This window comes from Sus scrofa, chromosome 6 (genome assembly GCF_000003025.6).
Source record: "Sus scrofa isolate TJ Tabasco breed Duroc chromosome 6, Sscrofa11.1, whole genome shotgun sequence".
Lineage (NCBI taxonomy): Eukaryota > Metazoa > Chordata > Mammalia > Artiodactyla > Suidae > Sus > Sus scrofa.
Window position 1 is genome coordinate 6,357,986 of NC_010448.4, and position 24,904 is coordinate 6,382,889.

At 43.4% G+C, this 24,904-nt stretch overlaps 1 protein-coding gene and 1 long non-coding RNA gene across 2 annotated transcripts in view; one reads left to right on the forward strand and one right to left on the reverse strand.

The window, feature by feature from the left end:
* HSD17B2 (hydroxysteroid 17-beta dehydrogenase 2) overlaps nt 1-2,449 on the reverse strand; it is a 64,006-nt gene extending 61,557 nt beyond the window's left edge. Inside the window, 1 exon segment of the mRNA NM_001167649.1 lies at nt 2,182-2,449. Within this exon segment, the coding sequence (NP_001161121.1) occupies nt 2,182-2,449 (268 nt within the window).
* LOC110260906 lies at nt 1,241-23,718 on the forward strand. Its single transcript, XR_002344481.1, has 3 exons — nt 1,241-1,409; nt 3,202-3,305; nt 22,337-23,718. It is a non-coding gene; the product is annotated as an uncharacterized LOC110260906 (long non-coding RNA).

Consider the following 24,904-nt stretch of genomic DNA (forward strand, 5'->3'; position numbering starts at 1 on the left):
TCTGCACTCCTACAGCTTCCTAAGCAGAGGGTAAAGAACAGTAACAAGACAAACAAGCAAGAGACAATTCCCATTTTCTCAGTTACCTTGAAATCTGCCAGAGTTTATCCTAAGCTTTTGTATTCTTAACTCTTAGCCTTAGAAGTGCTGCCCCCTGAAATTGGTTTCCTAGCAATATTTGGACCACCAGGAGATCATGCCATTAGTGCCAACCACAGCATCATAATTAATTTTGTGTGTGTGTGTGTGTGTTTTTTTTTTTTTGTCTTTTGTCCTTTTAGTACCGTGCCTCCGGCATATTGGAGGTTCCCAGGCTGGGGGTCTAATCAGAGCTACTGCTGCTGGCCTACACCACAGCCACAGCAACGCCAGATCCGAGCCACGTCTGCAAACTACACCACAGCTCAGAGCAACGCCGGATCCTTAACCCACTGAGCAAAGCCAGGGATTGAACCCGCAACCTCATGGTTCTTAGTCGGATTTGTTTTCACTGCGCCACGACGGGAACTCCATTTTTTTTTTTACCATGCTTAATTGTTCTGTCTTCTTTCGTGCAAGTGAAAAAGTACAAAACATCAATTTGACCTGGAATTACTCTGGAGACATGGGTGCTTGCTACTACCCTCGGAACAGAAAACTGCATGTTGTTGGTATAGCTTTTCACCCACCCAGCCCCAGAGAATTCAAGTGAAACATTGGAAAACCCAGACAGTCTTCTGGATGCCTAATTCCAGGTGATATCAGACATTCACGTAAACAAACATCCCATGGATCCACTGAATTTTCTATCTTTGAACTGTTTGGGTCCTTTTCTTTTTTTTTTTCATTGAAGAAATTTGTTTTCCGCAGCACTTCAGAACAGCAGCAAGCGCCAACTTGCATCTCGTTTTAAGAGAGAATTTCACTATTGAGTTAAAGTAAAAGGCAAGAGAGACGAGTCACTTTCCAATCCATTTCTCAGGGAATTGGGAAACCCCCTGATTTATTTCCATCCACACTCGCTGTTTGCCTTCTCTCCTGAAGGTCAAGGCCTGCGGGTTGGGGTGGGTGATAACCTCCCCGCAAACGATTCTGCATTTGATGTACTAACCCTGGCAGGACGTTCTGGGTTAGGCTAACACAGGGTAGTCCTAATTAAAGCCCTATCCAAGCTCAAACTTCACAACCAAACAAACCAGTTTTACAACACACGGGAATATAATTTCGCTTCACACTTGCAGCGGAAAAAGAAACACAAAGGAAGGAAAAAGCTGGCAGCTCAGCCCACAAGCAGCCGCCTTCTGTACACACTACCAGCTTGATCCAATTAGGAAACATTAGCGGTCCGGTGACAGATCTGAAAACAAAGGTTCAGAGGAGACACAAGAGTCCTGACAGCAGTTGGGGAAATCACAAAATCTCCAGCCCAGGTGAGTTTCTTTGATATTTAAAAAAATGAAGCAATTATAAGGAGGACTCTTGGCCTCAGAGTTCCCATCGTGGCGCAGTGGTTAACGAATCTGACTGGGAACCATGAGGTTGCCGGTTCGGTCCCTGCCCTTGCTCAGTGGGTTAAGGACCCGGCATTGCCGTGACCTGTGGTGTAGGTTGCAGACGCGGCTCGGATCCCTAGTTGCTGTGGCTCTGGCTCTGGCGTAGGCCGGTGGCTACAGCTCCGATTCGACCCCTAGCCTGGGAATCTCCATATGCCGCGGGAGCGGCCCAAGAAATAGCAAAAAGACAAAAAAAAAAAAAAAAAAAAAAAAAAGAGGACTTGGCCTCATCAGCTGTTTTTTTTGCACATTTAAGGAATAAGAGCCCAAGTCTAGAACATAGCCTGGTATTAATCTCAGGATGAAATTTGGTTTAATCTTTAAAACAAAACCAAAACAACAACAACAACAAAACCGTATGGAACTTTCTTAGTTGCAAACAAACCGCGCAGGCATATTTGTATATATCCGGGGAAATTAACAACATCTGAGGCTTAGGTTTGAGTCCCCTTCCCCTGTCCCTCCCACCACCAGCCCCTCCAAGCGCACATCCTAAAGAAAGCAAACCAAAACAGGGTAGTGAAAGGCACTGGGGAGGGGCTGCATGCCAAGCAGTTTCTTTTTTCAACGGAATTTGAAAAAAATCCCACTAAGGCTCAAGCCCTGCTGAGTCCTGCCCTGAGTGAGAACCGCAATGCCGCCCGCTTACCTGTGATCAGCACCGCCTTTTGATCCACAGGTAAAAACTCTTGGCCAGAAAAGTAAGCATACATGAGAAAACATGACAGGGAGAAGAGGATCAAGCCCCAGAAGAGAGAGAGGCTGAGCAGGCAAGCCCCTCCCCAGAGGCCAGCCAGGCAGACCATCTTTCTGCCCTCCTGCCTGTGGTTCTTCTTGAGTTTGCAAAGAATTACTGCTCCCAGCACTGCCGTGACAGTCAGGCAGAGCCACCCTGTCTCAGAGAAGAACGTGCCCATTCTCAGATTCTCCCTGCACCTCTCCGTGCTCAGGGCCAGCAAGTCAAGTGGGCAAAGGCAGGCTGGAGGCAGCGGGGGTTATATGAACCGGGAGGCAAGGAGGGAGGGGGAGAAAACAGCCCTGGCTCACTTTCAATGAGCATGAATTAAGCATACTCCTACAGCCACATATTTCCTGGTGGGTAATTTAAACCAGTCTGCAGTTTAATGTAAATACCAGAGCACTTCCTATTTGGTTGCTCCCCCTCTACACCCACTGCACACATGACACATACGAACCCATAACAAACACGCATTATTTTTTTAATGACCTCTGGAGAGATAACAGGTTGGGTAATAATTGACAGAATTCAATCTATGTGAACAGTGAATAACAAAACCTCTCACACACAGGAAATCTCTTCTCCGGGAGGCTGTGTTTGCCTGCCTGTTGAGCCCTTTTCCTGACTCACGGGCGGGTGCGTGTGCATGGGTGTGTGTGTCCGTGTGTAAATTCAGGCATCCAGTTTGGAAGGTCAGCTCTGGAAGGAGAAGGCGTCACGGATTTTGTCCTTGACGACCGGACTTTTGCCGCCTCCCACCAGAATCAGCCTGAAGGGTTAGATGCAGAGAGAGTACAGAAGTGAGGGAAGAGATGCTTGGCAGATGGGAAGCGCTCCGGTCCTACCAAAGGAAGGATGTGCCCGGGAGAAATAACGTAATGATGAGAATATGAATAATGGTCACTATCTCTTGGTACTTTTTCATGCCAGCAACCATGTCCAGCCGAGACTGTATTCTCTGCCAGGCTCTGCTCCAGACACTGGCTCTCAACAGTCTTCATGCGCAGTCTCTTTGAACTCTGTGTCCCTATCAGGTAGGTCCTATTATTGTAGCAGTTTTACAGGTGAGGAAACTGAGGCACAGAGACGTTAAGAGACTTGCCCAAGATCACACAGAAGTAGAGACAAGCAGCCTTGTTTCCAAACGACGGCCTGCCTTAGGCAAAAAAATAAAAGACAATTAGTACAGGCGTTCCTGCTGTGGTACATGGGGTTAAGGATCTGGTGATGTCTCTGAGGTGGCTCTGGTTCAATCCCCAGGCTGGGAACTTACATATGCCCCGAGAGCAGCCCCCCCGCCTCCCCAAAACTTAGTACATTATGCACTCACTCTTCCTTACTTCCAAAGCCTCATTTGAACCATGACATATTTCAAAGGATGTTATTATGCACATTTTACAGAAAGGAAAACAGGCTAGAAGAGGATAACTTACTTACATGAGAGTGGTGGGTCCTGACCCACCCTCATGACCTAATGGGCTCAAAAGTCAGCACCCGGAAGCCTCATCTTACTGACCAGCAGTGACAAGGGCGACAGCCCCAAGAGGGCGCTGTCGGGCACCCGGCTGGGAGGGAGGGATGCAGAATTCCGAGGAAGGCTCGTGCTGGCCTATCTGGAGAGGCCAGAGGAGTTCTCCCTCTGAGGGCAGCTGCCCCTATTCTAATCCAGTCTTGGCTCCTGCCACTCACTAACTAGGTTGTCTTGGGCGGGTCCTTCATCTCCCTAAGATCCCATCTCCCCAGCTTTAAAGTAATAAAATTGCCAAGGCAAGGTCCCAAGCACATCCTGCCCCACACGCCAGAAGGAGCCTCGTAAACGCTGGCCGTGTGTGTCTTTCAACCAAGAAAGGAAGAATGAGACGAAGAAAACCAGGCTCCCGGTGGCATACAGACTTGTCCCAAACTATGGCTGCACATGCTGAGGGGTGGGAGGTGGAGGGGAGAGGACTCTGATTATGGATGACAGGAGGTGGCAGCGCTTATCACATAAGAAGGTGGCGCTTCAGAACAGGGAGTCAGGAAAACTGGTTTCTGGCCTCGGGTGTGCCTGAGGTGAACCATGCCCTGGGCCAGCTCACCTGGAAAGGGGTGTGTGGAGGGAGGGCTATAGGAGAACAGAATTTCTGACCGTTAGCCCTAAGCTCCCTGGCCCAGAGCCAGCAGCATCTCCCCACCTGAGGAGTCCATGTGGCTGGGAGGGCAGACAGGAGGTGCCACTGCCCCACTGAGACCTCCTCGATAGCTTTGTCATCACCCCTTGCAGTCCCGAAGCACACTGAGGGCCACGCTCTATCTTCCTAGAGATGAGCCCTTCACAGGTGAGCTGGCCCAGGGCAGTGGTTCACCTCAGGCACACCTGTCTCAGGTGGTGGTCCTTCAGGGTCCTCGTGGCCTTCTCAGCCAGGAGGATTCAGCTGGGCTAGCTCTGGTGTCAGATGGCTTCTAGGTGAGGATGCTGGACAGGTATGGCTCTCTGTGCCCGGGCGCCCTCGGCACTTTGTCAGCAGCTCCCACGCAGGGGATGGAGCCAGACACCCATGTAGGTGTCCTGATGGGGCATGCCTGCCAGAGACGGAGCAAACTTTCTCCTGTTGGCAATTCATGTAGCTTCCCAACTGCTCAGCCCTGGGGCTCCCAGAGAGAGGGCAGAAGCTGATGTGACATGGGAGTCTAGGTAAGGCTGTGATGAACATAGGGGTGCACATACCTTTTTGAATTATTTTTGTCCAGATACAGGCCCAGGAATGGGACAGCTGATGCATATGGCAACTCCAACTCCATTTTTAGTTCTTTGAGGAATCTCCATAGTGTTTTCCTGAGTCGCTGCACCAACTTACAGTCCCACCAACAGTATAGGAGGGAAAACCATGAGCTTTAAGACCTCATAGATCTGAGTTTGAGTCCTGACTCTGCCAACTGGGAGAGTTGCTGGGAGGCATTGAGCAAGTAACTTGCCCTTCCTGAGACTCAGCCTCCTCCTCTGAAGGAAGGTGGATTATGGGGGAAACCAACTGGCAACAGAGACAAGGAGTTTCAGAAGGTCCAGGTGAGAACTTGCCCAATCCCATCCTATCTGAATATCCTCATTCAGATTGAGGACTTCAGGGTCCCAGTCCCTCTAAGGGCTACTCTGCCTCTGAATGAAGACCTCCTCCACCTGTCCGAGCTGAACTGGGTCTCCTTTTAGTCCCCATCATTCTGTCCTAGAGCTATCCTTGAGACCATCATTGCTTGGCCCATGTCCCATTTCTGGCAAGCTCTCACTTAGCTTCTTAAGGAGAAGGAGCCAATTAGATTGATTCATTCTTGCTAATGATGCCAGTGAGTCAACTTGTTGCTTCCTTCTGCCAGTGGAGGTGCAATTTTGAAGGTGCCTTCTCAAGATAAGGTATCTTACCCTAAAGAGGATTTCTCAGCCCAGGAGGGAAAAGATATTGAGATGCCTGGAATGTATACTTTCTTAGAACCCATGGCTCTTGGGTTTACAGGGAATTTTTAGAAGTGACTTCCCATCTAAAAGAAGGATTCTCTCTGTAACATCCCCACCAAGTGGTCATCTCATCTATTGCCCGTACATCTCTTACAACAGGCCTGGCAAGGTCTCCGAAGCTGACTTTCCAGTTCAGGGCAGCTGGAATTATTAGAAAGATCTCCTCTAGACTAAGCTTGGTCATGTCATTTGCCCTTCCTTTCCCATGCGAAGTCACACAGACCAATTTACCCCCTATTTTGTTCAGATATTCGAAGACTGCTAGCACGTCTCCTCTCCTCCAGATGGATGGTCCTCAGTTCCCTTGCTTGCCCCTTATATGTGGTAGAATATGGAGTATATGGTGCTAAGTGCCTGAAGCAACCACATTTTAAAGAGCCCAAGTATTTAAAAAGTCATGTTGTTGCAATAACTGAAGAATACAGTGTTATGGTGACAACATGATTCATTAAGAAGAGAATGACTGTGTATTGATGTCAGCATGACCCAAACTTCAAGATTTGGTCAGGGTGGTGCAAGTCGTAACAGATCATCTCACGGACATCATGGTGGTCTTTACAATAGCACAAGTTTTTTTATGATTTTCAAGCCTTTGGATGATACTTAATGTTTTAGGCAAAGAGATGTAATTGTGCAGTTATATACCTAGTCTCTATTTCAGAGATTGGGAGGGGAAAAGGACCAAGAGAAGACAACCAGATGTTGGGGTTGCATCAAGTCTTTTTTGTCACTGAGATATTGTGGGGTGAAAATGTCTAAATCATTCATTCCAAACGGATCAGGTCTCAATTTATTGAATAGGGTTTCAAGGATCCTTAGCAGCCTGGCCTTTCTTAGAATGGAATCCAAGTACTTACTTACTTCTCCTTCAAAAGGTTAGGCCCAGAAGAGGTCACCAAATTTTCAGTACAATGCAAATAGCACAGAATAGAGCAAGATTATCACCTCCCCTATCCCTGAAGTTATATCTTTATTTATATGTCCAAAGACCCATTTGCTCTTTTGACAGTAGTGTCCTATGATATACTCCCATTCTGTTTGCTATCAAGTAAAATTTCACTTTTTGTGGGAGTTTTCTTATCATTAAATTTTTTTGTTGTAAAATATAATACATGTGGAGAAACTGTTTAAAATATAAATGTAAGTAAATAGCCAGGAGTCCATATGATATAGATAAATGGTTGAATAAATAAATAAGGAAAGACAAATCTCCCATGCAGAAAATTTCCAAACAATTTATGTAGCTATACTCATTCAAGGAGGTGAAACCTAACTCACACTTAAGGAATATGGGCTACACATAGTGACTTCCTTCCAAAGAGCAGAGAATGGAAACAGAGAAAGAAAGTAACTTGACCTAGAGAAAACTGACGGACTCCATCTCAGCCAGGTGATCACGGTCAGCATCACCAGTGATAAGTCATGTGATGAAAATGGCTCTGTTATCAATGCAGAACATTCTACAAAACACCCAACCAGCACTCTTCAGAACTGTCAAGATCATCAGAAAATAAGCAACTTCTCACAACTTAGAATAGATTTACAAGGAGATCCTGCTGAATAGCATTGAGAACTTTGTCTAGATACTCATGTTGCAACAGAACAAAGGGTGGGGGAAAAATGTAATTGTAATGTATACATGTAAGGATAACCTGACCCCCTTGCTGTACAGTGGGAAAATAAAAAAATTATTAAAAAAAAAAAAAAAGAAAAGAAGCAACTTCTAAGAAGTGGTCACAGCCAAGAGGAGCCTAATGAGACATGACAAGTAAATGTGATGTGGGATATTGGATAGGACCCTGGGACAGAAACAGAACGAGAATATCAGGTAAAAGGTATGGACTCCAGTAATAATAATGTACCAGTATTGGCTCATTAGTTGTGACAAACACTCCACAGTAATAGAAGATGATGATAGTGGGGAAAAGTGGGCACACATATAAAGAACTCTATACTATGGTCATAGTTTTTCTGTTAATCTAAAAGTTTATCAAAATATACAGTAAGTATAAATGTAACTATTAATAGATTATATCAAAAGATGATATATATTATAATAAATATATTTTTATAATAATTGATGTGCCTATAGTTATAAATATATCTTTTTTTTTTTTTTTTTTTTTTTGCTTTTAGGGCTGCACCCACGGCACATGGAGGTTCCCAGGCTAGGGGTCCAATTGGAGCTATAGCTACCACAGCCACAGCAACTCCAGATCTGAGCTGTGTCTGCGACCTACACCATAGCTCACAGCAACGCTGGATCCTTAACCCACTGAGTGAGTCCAGGGATCGAACCCACAACCTCATGGTTCCTAGTAGGATTCCTTTTCACTGTGCCAATGATAGGAACTCCATAAATATATCTATTTAAATAAGCTTTTTATCTTAGAGTAGATTTAGAGAAAATTATGAAGAGTACAAAATTTTATTTATGTATACACATACACATATAGTGTATATATAAGCATTTATAGTGGTATATTATGTAGCAAGTATTATATAATATAAAATTTTATGTATTATATAACATGATAAGGTAATTTATAATTTTATATATTATAAAATATGTATCTCCCAACAAATGAGAAATAAACTGTAACACCTCCTTGGTCAAGAAGAACATTTTTAGAAACCCCCAAAAACCTTTCTCATGGCCCCTCTCAGTCACTGTTCTGTCTTTCTTAAAAGTAAGCACTCTCCTCAGTTTTAACACTATCATTTAGTTGTGCCTGTTTTTTAAAATGGTATGTAAATGTAGTGGTACAGTAATTAATATTCAGCTTCATCACTCAGCACTGTGTGGATTCATTCTTACTGTGTGAGTGATTCATTTTCATTGCAGAAACCAGGGGTCGACAAGCTGTAGCCTAAAGAATAAATCTGGCCTATTACATGTTTTTGTAAATGAAGTTTTTTGGAATACAGCCAAGCTCATTTATTTACTTATTTCTGTGGTTGCTTTTCTGCTACAATGGCAAAGTTTAGTAGCTGAGAAAGAGATCACGAGACCTGCAAAGCCGAAAACACTATCTTGCTTTTTTTTTTTTTTTTTTGCTTTTTAGGGCCACACCTGCAGTATATGGAGGTTCCCAGGCTAGGGGTCCAATTGGAGCTACAGCTGCTGACCTACACCACAGCCACAGCAACACAGGATCCGGGCTGCACCTGTGACCTACGCCACAGCTCACGGCAATGCTGGATCCTTAACCCACTGAGTAAGGCCAGGGATTGAACCTGCAACCTCATGGTTCCTAGTTGGATTCATTTCCACCGCCCTACAACAGAAACTCCAACACTATCTTGTTCTTTACATAAACATGTTGCCAACCTTTGCTGTAGAGCATTGGACTGCATAAATATACTGCTATTAACTTGTCCTTTCTGTCAAAGGGAAACTGAGTTTTTCACATTACTGGCTATCATGAATAATGCTGCTAGCAATGTCTCTTGAGGCACATGCATATCCATTGCTCTTGAATATATCCAGTGGAGTGGAATTGTGAGATCCATAGGCTGTGCATACATTCAAATTTTGCGCTGATTACCTTCAAAATGGCTGCACCAATTCACAGCAGATTATGAGAATTCCAACTGTTTTACCTCCTTCTCCAAGTTTGTCATGATCAGTCTTGATCAGTCTTCCTAGTTTTAGCTGTTCTGACAGGTTTGTAATAGGATCTAAATGAGTTTTCACTTACATTTCTCTGATGACTAATAACTCCGAGCACCTTTTCCTATGTTTATTAGCCATGTGATATGCTCTTTGTGAGATGCCTCCACTGAGTTGCTTCTCTATTTTTCTGACTTCTTTAGATGGACAGTTTTTAAACCTTTTTCTTTCTAAACTATACACACTTTAAGGCTATACAGTATTTTCTAAGTATATCTAAGCTGCATCTCCCATGCTCAATATGTGCTCTTTTCATTACTGTTCACTGAAAAATACTTTACGATTTCCATTGGTATTTGTTATTTGTTCCATGAGTTATTTAGAGGTGTATTCTGTAACTTCCAAACACACGGGTAATTGTAGTGATCTTTTTATTGCATTTCTAGGTTAATTTTACTCCAATCCCAAACCGTATTATGTTATTGCATATGACTGCCGTCCTCTGAAGTATCCTGAGTCTTGCTCTATGGCCCTCATCATAAGTCAATTTCTGTAAATATTCACATGTGCTTAAAAAGAATGTGTCTACTACTGTTGGTTCCATTCTTCCACGCGTGTTCATTCAATAGTTTCCATCCCTGTAGTTTCCCTTTTGCTGCCTTCTTATATTTCAGATATGTCTCTTCAAACTACTACTTATTAGGGTACTTTTAAAAATTAAGCCAGTGTAATAACTGTTGTCTCTTAATCAAATAATTTAGTTCATTTACATTAAACACGAGTGTTGATATATTTCATTTAAGCCATCTTTTTACTGTTGACTATTTTAATCCCATCTAGTCTATACTATTTTTCTTCTACTTTTTGACTTCTTTCAAATGGATTACTTTCTGTTAGTGTCTCTTCCATTCTTCTCCCTCCTCACATTGACAGTCTTTTTAATTCTTTTTATAATTACTTATGAGGTTTATCAAAGTCCACCATGGCTTCGTACTTTGGCTCCTTTCCTGCCTAATGCAGGACCTTTGAACAGTCTGACACCGTTCCATCCTTCCTGACTTAAATGCTAGTATTGTCATAAATGTTTTGTTATCCAGCTATGTCACATCCCAGGTAACATTACTGTATTTGTTTTATACAGTCAGTGTTCAGTCAATTTGCCCATAAAGTCATGACCCTTTTGTGGCTTCTCATTCCTTTCCATAGCTCTGCATTTACTCCTGATGTAATTTTTCTTTGGTATTTCCTTTAGCATGGGTGCTGGTGAGGAAATCTCTGCATTTGTCCTTCTGAAAATGTCTTCATTTCACCATTTTTGAAGGATTTTTTTTTTTAAACTGGCTGTAGAATTTCTACTGGGCTGTTGTTTCCTTTCCGCCTTTTGATCCCTTTGAGGAGATATGTTTCCTATTTTATCTGGCTCTATTTGATAAGCCCTCAGCAAGAGGGCTGATCCTAATTACCTGGTCTGCCATTACCAGGAGCAAAGTTCCTGAGTCCTTTTTATACCTTCTGGCAAGGCTCAGCTCTCCTTGTCTTCGTAAGATCTATTATTTATGCAAAAGTGGAAGTCTTGTTAAACTTTATGTAGTTAATATTGGGTCCCCTGTTCTAGCCTCCTGGCTACATGTCATGGGAAAAATCTACATGTGTCTTGGATAGCTTCATCTAAGTGCTGAAGCAAGACATTTAATAAGGCATTCATTCATTCATCACATGTTTATAGAGTTCCTACTATGTGCCAGATGCTGTTCTAAGACTAGAACAGTGAATAAAATGGTTTGGTTCATGCCCTCTGAGAGATCAAATTCTAATTAGGGAGACAGACCAGTAAATAGCTAATGATAATACAGCTATGAGAGAGGTAACACTGGAAATCAATTTCTCAAGTTGACATTGAAAATCATCTGACAATTCTTTATCTTGCCAACAGTGATATCAAAAGTGACCTTGCCACATCCCTTGCTGAAATCCAAAGTCGGTATGTTTATTCATTCCACCAATTAGCAGAGCAATTCTTTTTTTTTTTTTCTTGACTTTTTGCCATTTCTTGGGCCGCTCCCGCGGCATATGGAGGTTCCCAGGCTAGGGGTCTAATCAGAGCTGTAGCCACCGGCCTATGCCAGAACCATAGCAACACAGGCCAGAACCATAGCAACACAGGATCCGATCCGCATCTGCGACTTACACCACAGCTCACGGCAACGCCGGATCGTTAATCCACTGAGCAAGGGCAGGGATCGAACCTGCAACCTCATGGTTCCTAGTCGGATTCGTTAACCACTGCGCCATGACAGGAACTCCTGCAGAGCAATTCTAATCTGACATTTATTTACTGATCAGGCATGTTTATTCCTTTACCCAAACTGCTCTTTTTATAAGACCCATGATAAGAATCTAATTCCCTCTTCTGATCCATGGTTTTCAGAAGACAGTTTCTTTTCCTTTTTGAAAAAGACAAAAACTAGGAGTGTAGGGCTTTCAAAACTCAGAAGAATTTCTCAGGGTAATTAATCAATGAATGAAACAAAAAGATACAAAATATTATATCAGAAGCCACAGACATGGGGGGAGTGATAAAAATGTGGGGTTATTAAAATGCATTTGAATCTAAGAGATCAGCAACTCAAAATGACCTGACATAATAATATATGTACATGCATACCTAGTAAACTACAAACCAAAAATCTATAACACATAAGACACAGAAAAAAAAGAAAAGTTTCCAAAAATAACACTAAAAATAGTCATCAAGTAAGAAAATAACAAAAGAAGACAGGAACAAAAAAAAAAAACTACCAAAAAAAAAAACACCTCAAACAGTTAACAAAACGGTGATAACTACATACCTATCAATAATTTCTTTAAATGCTCCAGTGAAAAAACATAGAGTGGCTGAATGGATACAAAAATAAGACCCGTATATATGCTGCCTGTAAGAGACCCACTTCAGACCTGAAGACACACACAAACTGAAAGTGAGGGAACAGAAAAAGATATTCTGTGAGAATGTAAATGAGAAAACTGAGGTAGCAATACTTACATCAGACAAAATAACTTTAAAACAAAGACTGCAACAAGAGACAAAGAAGCACATCACAAAATGATTAAGGGATCAATCCAAGAAGAAGATATAACAACTGTAAATATACATGCACACCAGTGTTCACTGCAGCATTATTTATAATAGCCAAAATATGGAATCAACCCAAATGCCCATCAACAGATGAATGGATAAAGAAGACATGATAGAGAGAGAGAGAGAGAGAATGGAATATTACTCAGTCATAAAAAATATTGAAGACTGATATTTTGCCATTTGCAACAAGAGGGATGCCCCTAGAGGGTACTGTGCTCAGTAAAACAGGTCAGACAGAGACAGACAAATACTGTATGATTTCACTTATATGTGGAATGTAAAAAAAAAAAAAAGATCAAATGGAACAAAACAAAAACAGGGTCATAGAAAGAGAGAACAAACAGGTGGTTGCCAGAGGAGAGGGAAATGCAGGGAGGAAAGAAATAGGTGAAAGAGATTAAGAGGTACAAACTTTCAGGAGTTCCCGTCGTGGCGCAGTGGTTAACGAATCCGACTAGGAACCAAGAGATTGCGGGTTCGGTCCCTGCCCTTGCTCAGTGGGTTAACGATCCGGCGTTGCCGTGAGCTGTGGTGTAGGTTGCAGACGCGGCTCGGATCCCGCGTTGCTGTGGCTCTGGTGTAGGCCAGTGGCTACAGCTCCGATTCGACCCCTAGCCTGGGAATCTCCATATGCCGCGGAAGCGGCCCAAAGAAATAGCAAAAAGACAAAAAAAAAAAAAAAAAGAGGTACAAACTTTCAGTTGCAAAATAAATGAGTCATTGGGTATGAAATGTGCAGTGTGAGGAATATAGCTAATAATTATGTAATAGCTCTGTGTGGTGACATATTGTAACTGGACCTCTTGGGGCAATCATTTTGAAATGTATAGACATGCTGACCACCAGGTTGTGTAAAAGGAACTGACATAGTGTTACAGTCCATTATACTTCAAAAACGAAGAAACAAAGAAACTCATAGAAAAAGAGATCAGATTTGTGTTTACCAGAGGTGGATGGGGGGAGGGCAAATTGGATGAAGGGTCAGAAGGTTAAAAACTTTCAGTTGTGGGCGTTTCCACTGTGGTTCAGTGGTTAACAAATCCGACTAGGAACCATGGGGTTGCGGGTTCGATGCCTGCCCTCGCTCAGCGGGTTAGGAATCCGGCGTTGCCTTGAGCTGTGGTGTGGGTTGCAGACGCGGCTCGGATCCCGCGTTGCTGTGGCTCTGGCGTAGGCTGGCGGCTACAGCTCCGATTCGACCCCTAGCCTGGGAACCTCCATATGCCTCGGGAGCGGCCCAAGAAAATGGCAAAAAGACAAACAACAAAAACTTTCAGTTGTGAAATAAATAAGGACTAGGGATATAATGCACAATGTGATAAATAAAATTAAAACAGCTCTATGTTACATACAAAGATTGTTAAGAAATTCCAAAGGGTTCTCATAATGAAAATTTGTTTCTATTTCTTTGACTTTGATCTGTACGAGATGATGGATGTTCATTCACTGAATTTACTATGGCACTCATTTCATGATGTCACATCATTGTGCTCTGCACCTGAAACATATATAGTGCTCTATGTCAATTATACCGCAATAAAACTAGAAGAAAAAATATTTAATCCATGACTATGCCCATTGCATCAAGGTTGTTCATAGGTAAAATCCAAAGCTGGATCTCAGCTTCATAAAACGAAAGTATCCTATCTTTAAGGTTAGTAAGATTGTATTATATTTTTATTTGTTAGGCTGCAAAAACAATTCCTGTGTAATTTTCCTAGAAAACCTTTGCTGTCCTTCCAGCTGATAATTTTCCTGGGACTATAACTAAGTAATTGGACTGCAACTTAATAAGAAAATTGCTTAGATGAATCGTTCCCAAATTATGCCTTGTAGACCAGTAAAATGTTTTTAAAAGGAAAAAGATACACGTGGAGTCACCAATTTTTTGCCAAGTGAATTAAATCAACTACTGACAGTCTATACAAGAAAAGATATTTTAACCCTGAAAAGATGGACAGTCTCAGAATAAAGTGTGGTCTCATACTGAGTAATTTTAACTTTATGAGAAACTTTCTCTGTTGCCCTCCTTTTTCAGTATCACCCCACAAAAGTCAAAACTTGGTCACCTACTGGCAGCACACAATGGATTGCTACTTGGAACCAAAATATGAGGCCTGAGAATGGAAAAAGTCCTGCTCTTAAGACAACAGAATTTCATGCTCAAGAGATGTGGGGAACAAGTTATGTATTCTGTGGATAGGACACAGTATGTGAAATTCCAATATTTTTATCCCTGCTCTTGTTTGGGGATGCGTTCCTTTCTCAGCTCTTAGCACTGACCACAGCAAGGGGCAATAAACAGCAAGCACCAAAAAGCAAAAAGCCAAGTATAAGCGCGCGCACACACACACACACACACACACACACATCATTTAAGTTCAATATGTATGTTTAAGCAGATGACAAGGTAGTTCTCCTGCCAGGGAGGTTTATAATCTCAATAATAGATTTAAATATTTCTCTGCCACCCTGATGGTAATTTTGGTTTTCTGAACACAGAGATTTTTTGTTTGGCCATGCCCAGGGCATGTGAAGTTCCTGGGCCAGGGGTCGAACCCGCGCCACAGTTGCAGCTGCGCCACCACTAGGATCCTAACCTGCTGCACCACAAGGGAATTTACCACACAGATTTATAATCTGAATATTCCTAAATCTTTGGCCTCTCTCATAAGGCTAGAGCCCTAATGCATCATAAAGAACTCTACATTATCCCTGAGGATGTGGGGGGATTTACATTTCTCATAAAGCTTTTCCTGCCACCAGCAGGTCTAGGGAGATCTGATTCCTACTAGCAGTCAGTTCCCTTGGACCCCAGCCCTTCCTTCAGGCTGCTGCGTGAACTCTGAGCTCAGAGACTTCTCTTCACACTCAGAACCAGCACCACATTTGTCCTCAGCGAAAAGCTGAGTTGGGACAGCCTGCATGCACTAGTGTGCCCCACTAGGACATCAAGGCTCTTTTGTATAGCCTTCCATCTCCCTGGAAGCTGCAGGGTGGAAGATGGCCACTAGGGGGCGGCACAAGGAATACCAGAGCGTTGATGGCTCACCATCAGGGACAGTGAAACTCCTTGGCCCTGCCTGGCCCTGGAGCGTTTTCTCAGGCTGACCCTTCTCAGGACTCTACAGTCTGCTTCCAACACTTGTGTGCTAATGAAATAATTAAGTGGAATAGCAACTGGTAAGACAAAGGGAAGTTTAGCTGTCTTGGTTGAAGCCAAAGTGAGGTATGAAATGTTGCCAGGCCTGGTTTCCCATCACCCCTGAAGCACCCCCAAGGCACTGCCTCAGACCCAAGGGCTCTTGGACCCATGACCAGATGATCACTGATTTAATCTCAACTTGCAGTGAGGAACCCGAGTGAGAGAGAGGGGTAACACTTGACTGGGGTCATACAGACAATGAGCATCAGCATTTGGTATATAACCTGGGCTATTGCTGTGTGTGTGCAAACAAGCGCATGTCTGTGGGGGTATATGTGTGTAGGTGTGAATATATTTGACTGTCTGTATGTACAATTGTGTGTCTGTGGGGGTATATGTGTGTAGGTGTGAATATATATGACTGTACAATTGTGTGTCTCTGGGCATAAGTGTGTGCATGCATGTGTATATATGTGTGGGTGTGTGTGATTATGTGTATGTGCACATGTGTGTGGGTATGTATATATGTGAGAGTGTATATGGTATGTGGGGAGGTGTCTCAGTGTGTACGTGTGTGTGCCTGCGTTGTGTATGTGGAGGGCTGATGGGGTTCCATCCTGTTCCATTACAGCTCTTCAGCCCCCTAAGCATCTCCGTGGGCTCTGTAGTCTGTAGATTGGAGGTAATAGTAATATTTCCCTCAGTGGATTCTTAGGGGGATCATGTGAACTCAGTGCTGGTTAAGCATTTAGTGCAATGTCAGGTCCAAAGTGCTCGTGCAATAATGGTTGACTTCAGGGAGTTCCCTGATGGTCTAGTGGTTAGGATTCTGTGCTTTCACCTCTGCAGCTGGAATTCAATCCCTGATCCAGGAACTGAGATCCCACATCAAGCCACTGCGCACTGCAGCTACAGGAAAAAAAATGCTTGACTGGTTGACTTCTGAAGTCTCAACTTTACTAGTGGGTCAGAAGGCCATCCTGACGTTCATTTTCTTTATCTTTTCTTTATCCGTGGAGACCATACACAAGCCATCTTTGCCTTTATGAGCCACTTACGACCATAAATCTAATAATGAATCAGTGAGGGTGGAGTGGGATGGGCAACTAAGATTAAACAATAACAGACTGATGCAATAATTGGTTTTTGTCTATTTCATGGTTCATCAAGTATTTATTAAATGTACATTCCATGCCAGTAATTAGAAATGCGGACCCCTCCTTGTCCTGGAGGAACTCAGGTGTGAGTAAAGGAGTGAGTGAACTCATGGAACCATTGTTCTTGCCTCCCACACATTGTGTATCAGAACAATGATATTAGTAAAGGATCAGCTTGAAAGATCCCTAAGTTCTATCTTGATTTACCTACTTGGAGACCAACAAGGGGTCTCCAGCTCTCATGAATACATTAAGGGATCAACCCCCAAATAGTTCTGCCCATGGATCTACCCATCTCTCTCTCTTCTTCTCCCTCTGAAATGTCTTGAAGAGTCTATATCCCCTGCCTCCACTTCCTTTCCTCACTCTCAGAAAGGGCTAGAGTGTGAGAATTCTCCCCTGAGTGGGGGAGGGTGATGGTATGAACACCTTGCTCTCACTGGGCTGAATGTTTTGCCAGCTCCTTCCTGCAGCATCAGGGAGGCTGTGAGTCCCCTTCCATGTTGATCAGCCAAGCCAGAGCAACCACGCCATCGAAGCAGTGATGACAATGGAACTTCCGGTAGCAGTTATTAAATACGGTCTAGAGAAAATGCCTACTTTTCACTGGTCCAGGGTGAGATGGTGATCATCAGCAAGGACCACGTGCTGAGGTTTCACAAGATGGAATCCCTTTAACTTCAAGGATTATCTTTGGAGCTTATGGCCTTCCTCTCTTTGGGGCATTAAACTATCTATTCGTGTATGAAATGGTGGTGATATCACAGTTTGGTGGTGGTTTCTGTTCTGATGCCCTTACGTGGCAAAATTAAAAGTTGGCAAACCTATGTGTTTCCCCAGATTTTGATCTGAAATCTCACCCGTGTTCAAAATTCAAAAATGTGGGAGTCCCACCAGCATACAGCATGGTGGATCCGAGTAAGAAAAACCTTGGGGAGAAATCTACCTCTGCTACTTTCTTGACTACGTGAACTGCTCTCCCTTCTCTGAGCCATGTGCTGCTCACCAATAGTGGGATAATAATTTGTACCTAATATTGGTTACAAAGACAGTTTATGCAAATGGCCTGCCATGTCAGAATTCTCGATGGCAGCCATTGTCACAAGAATCTTTTCAGCCTCAACAAAAAGTTCTGCAATCTAATTCTGTTGGTATCTGTCGCTCCTTCTTGGGACTTAGAGATTAAGAAATGGGAGCTTCAGGGAGTTCCCGTTGTGGCTCAGCAGAAACGAATCTGACTAGCATCCATGAGGACACAGGTTCGATCCCTGGCCTCGCTCCGTGGGTTAAGAATCCAGCATTGCTGTGGCTGTGGCGTAGGCCGGCAGCTACAGCTCCTATTGGACCCCTAGCCTGGGAACCTCCATATGCCATGGGTGTGGCCCTAAAAAGACAAATGACAAAAAAAAGAAAAAGAAAAAAAGAAAGAAAAGAAATAGGAGCTTCAGGCAACCAATGCAGTTTGGTGTGACTTCTCTCTTTCAGTCATGGCCCCAGGCTGTCGCAGAAGGCAACATGCTGGCATCTGTATCTCCAGAAGGGAGATTAAACCTAGGATGAGTCTATTAGAAAGAAGACATTGCAAAATTCGGAAGCACAGCTGAATACCAAAAGTAAATTACACCATAAGCCAGATGTTTCGGCAAACTCTTTTCCGTCTTTTTTGCCTGGAGGAAAAGTTTTAGTTCATAAAGAAAACAATGAGCAGAAATTGCTATCACAGAATTGTTCACGGTTATTTAAAATGAGAGCATTTGAAAATAATCAAAGATGCGCACAGTGATTTATAGAGAAAGTTGTTCACTTCAGTGTTATTTATCGCATGTTAAATGCAGAAACATCCTAAATGGCTTACCATAAAGGATTTGTTATATAAATTACGGTACTTTTATTTGATGAACTGCTATATAGCCATTAAAAATCATGTTGTTGGAGAATATTTAATGACTTGAGAAAACGTTTGCAATATTTTCTGAGCAAGGAGAGCAGGTTACAAAGTAGAATACATAATCTGATCATATGTTATGTCCTTATAAACCAGCTATCAGCTGGAACTTTGTAAGCTTTGGGATCCAGATAAGATTGGCTCGTGGAGTTCTCCGTTAGGGCACAGCGGAAATGAATCCAGCTAGTATCCATGAGGATGCAGGTTTGATCCCTGGTCTCTCTCAGTGGGTCAGCAATCGGGCATTACCATGAGTTGTGGTGTAGGTCACAGACGCAGCTTGGATCCTGCGTTGCTGTGGCTGTGGCATAGGCCAGCTGCTGTAGCCCCTATTGGACCCCTAGCCTGGGAACTTCCATATGCCATGGGTGTGGCCCTGAAAAAAAAAAAAAAAGAAAAAAAGACTGGCTCAAATTCCTAATCCCACAGCCTGCATAGATAAAAGCCTCACCAAGATTTCTTCAAGATCCCAGGGACCTACCTTCTCATAGTTCCTTCTGCTTCTTGTAATTCACTGCTTCTCTCTACAATTCTGAACTCATTGTGAAACTCAACTTCTCTTTTCTCTTTGCAAAACCAAACTTAAAGCAGTCAAGTCAACTTTATTGGTGTTCTTGCTACCTTTAGTGGCTTTGGAGTTTTGGAGGGAGAGGAGGGAACTCTACTTACTAACAGAGGGCCTGTATGTCTTCCCAGTCACCATCACCGACCTCAGAGATGCTTCTTTGAGAGTCTCTCACTCTCTCTTAACCCCCTCCACTTCCACCTTCCCCTGTTGTTCCCCAGATGCAAACGTCTCCTTCCTCTATTGTGCAGAGCTCTCAGCTCCCAGTTCACTCCAGTGGCCCAATTTACATGTTCCAGACTTGCTCCACTGTCAGCCGTCCCCATCTCAGGGAGGGCAACACTGTCCATCTGAATGTGCAACATACAAGCCTTGACTCAAATCTTTGAACCAACCCACCACCAATCCATCAAGGAGTCTTGCTCGCTCTACTTTCGGAACATATCCCTTGCCTGACGACTCCACTGGTACTAACCTGGTCCAAGCTGCCATCACCTGCTGCCTGGAGGACAGCAACAGCCTCCTAATAAGTCCCTCTGATCCCACCCTGGTCTCCCTGCAGTCTGTTCTCAACTCAGGACCAGAGAAATCCTTTCATCATCTTAGTCTTATCACATCACTCAACTGCTGAAAACCTGGCAAGGTCTCCCCATCTCACCCAGAGTAAAAGCCAAAATCCGTAAGTGGCTCCAAGCCTGGAAGAACCGGCTCCAGGAGCTCTTGATCTCTGACTTCTAGCCTCTTCTTTGTTCCATTCTAATCCCAAGGACCTCCTTTGTCACATCTTGCTCCCACAGGCACAGCTCTGCCTTGGAGTCTTGTTTTGGCTCTTCCTTCTTCCTGGAACACACTTATCCACTTACTTCATCCCCTCATCTTCTGTAATTCCTCCTTGGAGATTTCCTGCTCAGTGCACCCTGCTCCCACCTCCTTCCCACTCACTGTGCTCTAAATTTTCCCATGAAAATAACCTAAGTAACAAATTCATGACAACAATAGAGGCTACAATCTATCTATCTACCAAAAAAAACGAAGCAGTTGTCTTGACCTTGCTGTGATGTTTATTCAAACTGAAATGTGAAGTCACATTTCTTCCAACAGATGATCATTAAATATAATTTGAGGAGTATAACTCAGAAAGAATTCAAATACTTGAATCTACCCAAATGATTTCACCATGGCCAACGATTTTTCCAGTTGTATGATGAATATTTGCCATAAATTGAATGAGGTAAATCTTCAGTTACAAAGCTATTTTAAAATATATATAAGACATGGGGTAGGATTAAAGTATTTTATCAAAAATGTTGCACTCGCAATATTGTATCTGTATTGAAATTGTGAGAATTAACATACGTCTTTTCTATCAAAGGAAGTCTGGGTTACTCCACTTTGTTCCTGCTTCTTCTGAGACACCCTCCTCCCCCCTCCTCTTTCCCTCTTCTCCCAGTAACAATTTGTTTCAAATTAGCCAACAGAGTAGAATGTGCACCCTGACCTGACCAATGGAAGGGGACAGATATACCACCTGTGTTAGGGACAAAGGGGGGGGGTGTCTTCCCTCTTTCATGCCTGCTTTTTGAGCACCCGCGTCCTTCTGCAGAAGTAAAGAGCCTTGTCAAGATCTCCCCGTGTTCATGTGTCTCACTTTCCGACACCGACGATCCGAGCCAGAGTCACTTTTCCCCAACAAGATGAACAGTACTTTGATGTGCCCAATTCTGAGGACACCTAGTTAAACAACATGCTTCTGAATGAAAAAATAACAGTCACTCCACAGGGCCGCCCCACTGACAGGCAGGAAACCTTTCCCCTGGTGTCTTCCCTCTCTCTTCTTCTACATTCCCAACTCCCTAGGGTCCAGGTTGTGCCTTTTGTCCCCAGCACCTTCCCCTGTATTGTCTCATTTCATGTCTACTCTCTTACCTAAGGTTCTCTTTCAACTTCATCTCGTTCCATGGGACTTGAGATGTGATACAGGATTGAGATGTCTTTGGATCCCGGGAGTGGAAGGAGGGAGCAGGAAGGCAGCTCTGTGGCCTGGCTTAGGATCGACTGTCTAAGAGATGACCAAACCTTGTAGACCTCCAAGAGTAACTTGCTGACATTCTGGGGTGTTCCTCTCGTTAGGAAGCCATCAGGAGAACACAATGGAAGCAGAAGGGATGGGAAGAGAATGAATCCGAGGGACTTGCAAGACAAAATTAAACTGACATGAGAATGAAGGAAAAGAAGGGAGGTCTCAGAATGGTACGGCCAAGGCTAGGTATTGCTGGAGATAAGGGATCCACTTCCGGACATCACATTAAGATACATGGACCAGCTCCATAAAAACCTCCCAATGCCAAGTGCATTTGTATTTGGGAATCATCAGTTCAGGGTTCAGAGTTGATACCAAGAGAAATGAAGAAGTCTTTTAGGTGAAGAATATAGACATAAAAGAAAAGAAGCCTGAAGGCTCAAATCTTAGGTTTTACCCAGTTAGGAGCTGGGAAGAAAGTACAGAGGATGGGGATTCCCTGGTGGTTCAGCAGGTTAAGTAACCAGTGTTGGCATTGCAGCAGTCGAAGCTAGGGCACGGGTTCAATCCCTGGCCTGGGAACTTCTATATGCTGCAGTTATGGCAGAAGAAAAAGAAAGGATGGGAGGGAGAAAGGAAGGAAGAGAGGGAAAAGAAAAAATAGTACCAAGGAGGCAAGAAAGAAAATGGAGAGGAAGGGATGGAGGAGGAGGAAGGGGTGGGGGAAGAGGCAGAGAAGAGCGTAAATAAGAAGCGTTTGTTGAAGAAGAAAGGGATTCTACAGGAAAAGGTTAGGATACTGTCCCTAGCAGAATAATCCAAATGCATGGCAAGAGAGGGAAGATTCTTTGCAAAAAGGCAAATCTAAACAAATTGTAAATTTTAATTTGTCTTACATAACTAAAGACCTAAGGAAACATCTGTGCAAGAATTGCGTTTAGTATCATGCAATGAACTCCTAGTATTCACAACACTACCTTCGGTTTTATAGATGCATCTGAATGGTATAGACACTGCTTTTCAAGAAATGCCACCTGAATGTTTGCCACCAACAAGGATGGAGAAATAAAAGGAACCTCGTCTCTGCACTGTGCACCACCTTTTCATATTATATTGTCCTGCCGTCGTCTCTGAGGGAGGAAAACATTTGGATCTGCAGTGGGTTAGGTAAACGCCCACTAAATATTGATGCATGCATAATTAAAATGACTAAAATAATCCTGGCATAAAATTACCCTTGCAGTCAGAGGAGAGACAAAATGAAGTAATTTGATCAGGAAAATTAATACAAGTCGACTCTCAATTTTCAGTGCAGCTAATTGAAAACCACTTATTATTCAAACCTCACTTTCCCTCATGGTTTGTACTTTTTTCTCTTTGCCCGGTGAAAAAGGGACGTGAGAGGAGCGTCCCAGGGGAAAAGCCATCATATTGAGATGGGGGAGCAAGAGAAGCATGTTTGTTTTTCTAAGGCAATGGCTCCTAAACTTTTATTACCTCTATTGCTTTTGCCATCCGTGACCCACTTCCATGGGCATGTCCAGTGTGATAGGCCACCCCGTCCTCTCTCCCTCAAACCACATTGAAATTACGACACTGGCATGATTGTGATTGTCATCTTTTTAAAGTGACAGTTTTACTGAGATATAATTCTCAAAGATGCAAATCACCATTTAAAGTATAGAGGTCAATGGCTTTTAGTATTCACAGAGTTATGCAAACATCGCCACATTTCATCACCCCCAAAAATACCTACTGGCATTTCCATGGGTCACATTCCAATAAACCACCTGCGCTTGAGTCGTTGCCTTGAGTTCTGCTTCTGGGAAACTCAAACTAGGACACAGTGGTTCTCTCTCACAATCTACTACCAGGATTCCCGGCAAAGCCTCTTCGGAAGAACATCACCCCCTCTTGAGAGGAATAGTCATACACAAGGATGAAATGGTGATGGGGTCCATTGTTCCTTTCCTGAAGGGAATTCAAAATCAGCAGGTCTGCAGAAACAAAACAAAATCGATAACAACAAAAGAAGCCAGTCTGGAGCCGATGTCTCCTGGAGGACCCGTCATTATGAGGTTGAGCGTTTTTACAGCCAGGCTGTTGCACAACAATAGGGAGTAGGCAGTAGAACTCCGGCCGCATGAAACACACAACCACTGTGGTGGTCATTCCCAGGATTGTCTCACCTCTCCTGCCTTGTCCCACACTCGGAAGGATGCTTGTTACCCAGCAAGGGCCCAATACATGCTGTCACTTAATAAGGATATTCTTGGCAGATTAAGCTGGTTCCATCCACACTAAGGGAGGAGAGAGGGCAAGCAATTTCTTTTTCTTCTTCTTTTTTAGGGCCACACCTGTGGCATATGCCGTTCCCGGGCTAGGGGTCCAAGCAGAGCTACAGCTGCCGACCTGTGCCACAGCCACAGCAGTGCAGCATCTGAGCCACTTCTGTGACTTACACCACAGCTCACAGCAATGCTGGATCCCTGACCCACTGAGCGAGGCCAGAGATGGAACCCACATCCTCATGGATACTAGTAGGATTCGTTTCCACTGGGCCAGCACGGGAACTCCAGCAGTTTCTTTTTTAAGCATGTGATGCAGACATTGCAACACATCACTTCTACTCACACTGTGTTGGCAAGAACTAAGCCATGTGGGCATATCTAGCTTCAGAGGAGGCTGGCAAATGTTGTTATTCTGGATGGTCATGTCCTAACAAAACCCCATTATTATGGAAGAAGGGAGAGAGAGATTTTGGATAACAGCTAGCAGTCTTCCACAGAGCACATGTTGGTTTTGTTGGTTGGTGTCATTCTCTGATCATGTGCCAAGAATCCTTTCTCTTTAGAAAACCACCTCTGATGTGTTTTATAAGAGTCTTGCCCTGTCCAATGGTTGGGTGGGACCGAAGTAGGCTAAATAATGGTCCCTATAGATATTCGAGCCCTAATCTCTGGAACCTGTGACTATTACCTTCCATCACAAAAGGGACTCTGCAGATGTGATTAAGGATCTTTAGGCAGTTAGAGGACCCTAGATTCCCAGGGTCACCCTAAATGTAATTGCAAGGGTCTTTATAAGATAGAGGTAATGGAAGATTAAACTGTAGGAGAGAAGGCCATGTGAAAACAATGGAAGCAAAAAGAGATATGAAGCACTATGTGACTGACTTCGAAGATGGAAGAAGGGGCCATGAGCCATACAAAAAAATATGGCTCTATAACCCACAAAAGGCAAGGAAACCAATTTTCCTCTAGAGCCTCCAGAAGGAACCAAAACTGCCAACACCTTGACTTTAGCCCAGTGAAATTAATTTCAGATTTATAACCTTCAGAAGCGTAAGAGAATACCGTGTACAGTGTAAGTCACCAGGTTTGTGGTAATTTGTTACAGCAGCTACAGGAAACCAATGTCCCATCTTAAGGTGGATGATGATCCTGTCTCAGTCAATCAGAATATATCATCTCCAGCTACAGTGATTGGTTAAGAGATAATCACATGACCCATGACCATCCAATCAGTCTTTTCTGAGACTTTAGCTGGAAGTAACAGG